A 2524-nucleotide genomic window follows, 5' to 3' on the forward strand; every position below is an offset into this window, starting at 1 on the left:
TCCTACTTCCGTAGTGATACTGCCTCGGAAACCCAAGGAGGGGTCGCTATGAGTCGGGGCCGACTCCACGGCACATAACAACAACAACAACAAAGCCTGAGGGATTGTGTCTGATTCACTGCTGTCCAGACCTGCTTCCCTTTGGGGACAAGTCAGGCCTTCAGACGCTGCCCTCTACCCCTTCCATGGAGAAATTAAGAACACACTGTGGGTTCAGGGGAAGAATTCTCCCACTCCACGCAGAAGATCAGAGTTCGATTCCCGGCCAGCCACCACCCGTCTGTCGGTAAAGCTTGCTACGATTCTGAGCCGGTTTCAACGGAGCTTCTAGACTAAGACAGTTGGAAGAAAGATCTAGTGCACTACTTCCAAAAGTAGCCAATAAAAACTCTGGATCACACCGCTCGATCTGGTTGTATATGGGGTCGCTGTGAGTCGGGGCTGACTCTGTCGCAGAGATCGTCCTAGCTCAGGCTTCCTGCCGCACCCCGTGGCTATGTAGGGTAAAGGTACCCTCTGGTTCCCACAGTGCCCTGTGTGACCTCAGTGAGAATAGAGTCTGCGTACTAAGTCAATTCAGCAATGAATGCAGCCTAGGGGTGGAAGCGAGGAGCCAACAAGCCTTGGATTGGACTCTGGGCCCTACTCGTTCCTAACTGAGTGACCGCTCTGTGCCTCAGTTTCTCCGCATGTCAAACATGGGGAAACGGGGGAACGTGGTCATGACCCCAGAGGGTCCCGTGTCCGAAGGACCAGGGATCGAATGTCAGAACCGCACAGTCCTTGGCCTTGGCCCCCAGGTGTGATTTGGACTTGTGGGGCAAGAGCAACAGAGAGCAAAGATTACAAGATCCCTCAAGTGTGCACACGTGATCCCTGAAGCACACGGCCGCGGGGTTCAGGGAGATGGGAAGGGGGACCCGGTCACCTTCACGGCGAAGTCGATGACCCTCTTGACACCCACGAGCGCACGCAGCTCCGCCATCTTCCCGCTGCCACCGCCCAGCCGGCCGGGTTAATCCGCACCCTCCGCCTGTGGCCCGCGCCGGCCAGATCCTCCGCCCCATCCCTCTCTGCGCCTGCGCACCGCCCCACCAGCCAATCCACTGCCGCGGTTCCCGCCCCCGGGACAGAGGCCCAATCAGGCCAGGGGGAGGGAGGTGCCCAAGTGGATGCGGACCAATGAGACGCAGAGAGGCGGGACCCGGAAGGAGAGTAGGGGGAGAGCTTTGTGGCCGGGAACTAGGAGAAAGGTCGTTCCGGGAAGAGCAGCCCGCGGGGACTGGAAATCCTTTCCATTTTCCTAGACTCTTCCCAATATTTCTGGATCGTCCTTCACTTTCCAGTTCCCTCCCTTCTTCCTTGCTCTCCTCGGCACAGAAGCCTTGTTCCCACGCCCACCCCGTGCCCGTGTCCCCATGCTCCCCGCCCACTTGTTCCCACGCCCATCCCGTGTCCGTATGTGCACGCCCGTGTCTCCCGTGTCCGTTTCTCCCTGTTCCCTCCATTCCGTGTTTCCTGTCCCCTCATATCCGCGTCGCCCCCGCATCCGTGCATCCACAACTTCCCCATACGCCTACGTCCACTTATCAAGTGCCCAAATCCAGGCCCCTTGTCCACTCTGTGTTCCTGCCTCCTCGTCCGCGTCCACCGAGTCTCCACGTTCCGTGTTCATGTTCTCATGTCCTCCCTGCGTCCGCACGACCCCAGAAAGACGCGCGGAGCCGCGGCGGGAGAAGCCGTTGCTTTATTCCGCCCAGGCCGGCCGCGGTCACAGGCACACGGGGAATCCGCTGATGGCGTCGGTACTCTGCATGATCATATCCGCCAGCAGAAAGCACAGGCCTGGCGGGAGGGGAGCGGAGGGAGGTAGGTCCTGGGCAGGTAACAGGGCGGGCCCCGGGGTCTAGGGTTTTGCTGCTCGGAGGGCGTCTCTGCCGGGTCGAGGGGGGCGTGTCTTGGGTCGGGAGCAGGGTCCCTGGGAAGTTGCTGTGAGGTTTCCAGGGAGGAGGGCAGGGTGGGTGGGTGAGGGGTCTCTGGGCAGTCTTCTCTACCCCGCAGTCCAGGTTACCCGCGAGAACAGAAAAAGGTAAAGCCAGCCACCCCGAAAAATAGGACCAGGAGAAGAAGACGTCGGACTTCCACGCATCCTTCACGGTGTAGCCTGTCATAGCGATCAGCAGCAGCAGCCCTGGCCCCCGCACGCCGGGCACGTGAGCGCGGCCTGGTGAGGCTACACTGAAGCCTCAGCCCAGACCGCGCGCTCCATTCGTCTCCGCCCCCTTCTGACCCGCCCCGCCCCTTTGTGTTAAGGCCACGCCCCTCTTCTTCCCGCCCCGCCCGTGGCCCTGCCCTCCGTTCCAAGTCCCGCCCCCTCTAACCCGCGCAGCCCCCCAGCCTTCAGGCCACACCCCTCTCCTTCCCGCCCCGATCCTGGCCCTGCCCTCTTCCAGCTCCGCCCCTCTCGGGTCCTGCTCCCTCCTCTCGGCTCCCGCCCTGCTCCTGAAGCCCCGCCCCCTAGCCC

The 2524-nt window shown here is 61.6% G+C and overlaps 1 protein-coding gene across 1 annotated transcript in view; it reads right to left on the bottom strand.

Moving 5' to 3' along the window:
- ETFB (electron transfer flavoprotein subunit beta) overlaps positions 1-985 on the bottom strand; it is a 14353-nt gene extending 13368 nt beyond the window's left edge. Inside the window, exon 1 of the mRNA XM_007957588.2 lies at positions 929-985. Coding sequence (XP_007955779.1) covers positions 929-985 — 57 coding nt within the window. The remainder of the gene's footprint in view (positions 1-928) is intronic.
- Between the last annotated feature and the right edge of the window lie 1539 nt (positions 986-2524).

The sequence above is a fragment of the Orycteropus afer genome, unplaced genomic scaffold (genome assembly GCF_000298275.1).
Source record: "Orycteropus afer afer isolate SDZICR_OR568_19922 unplaced genomic scaffold, OryAfe1.0 scaffold00765, whole genome shotgun sequence".
In the NCBI taxonomy this organism is placed as follows: Eukaryota; Metazoa; Chordata; class Mammalia; order Tubulidentata; family Orycteropodidae; genus Orycteropus; species Orycteropus afer.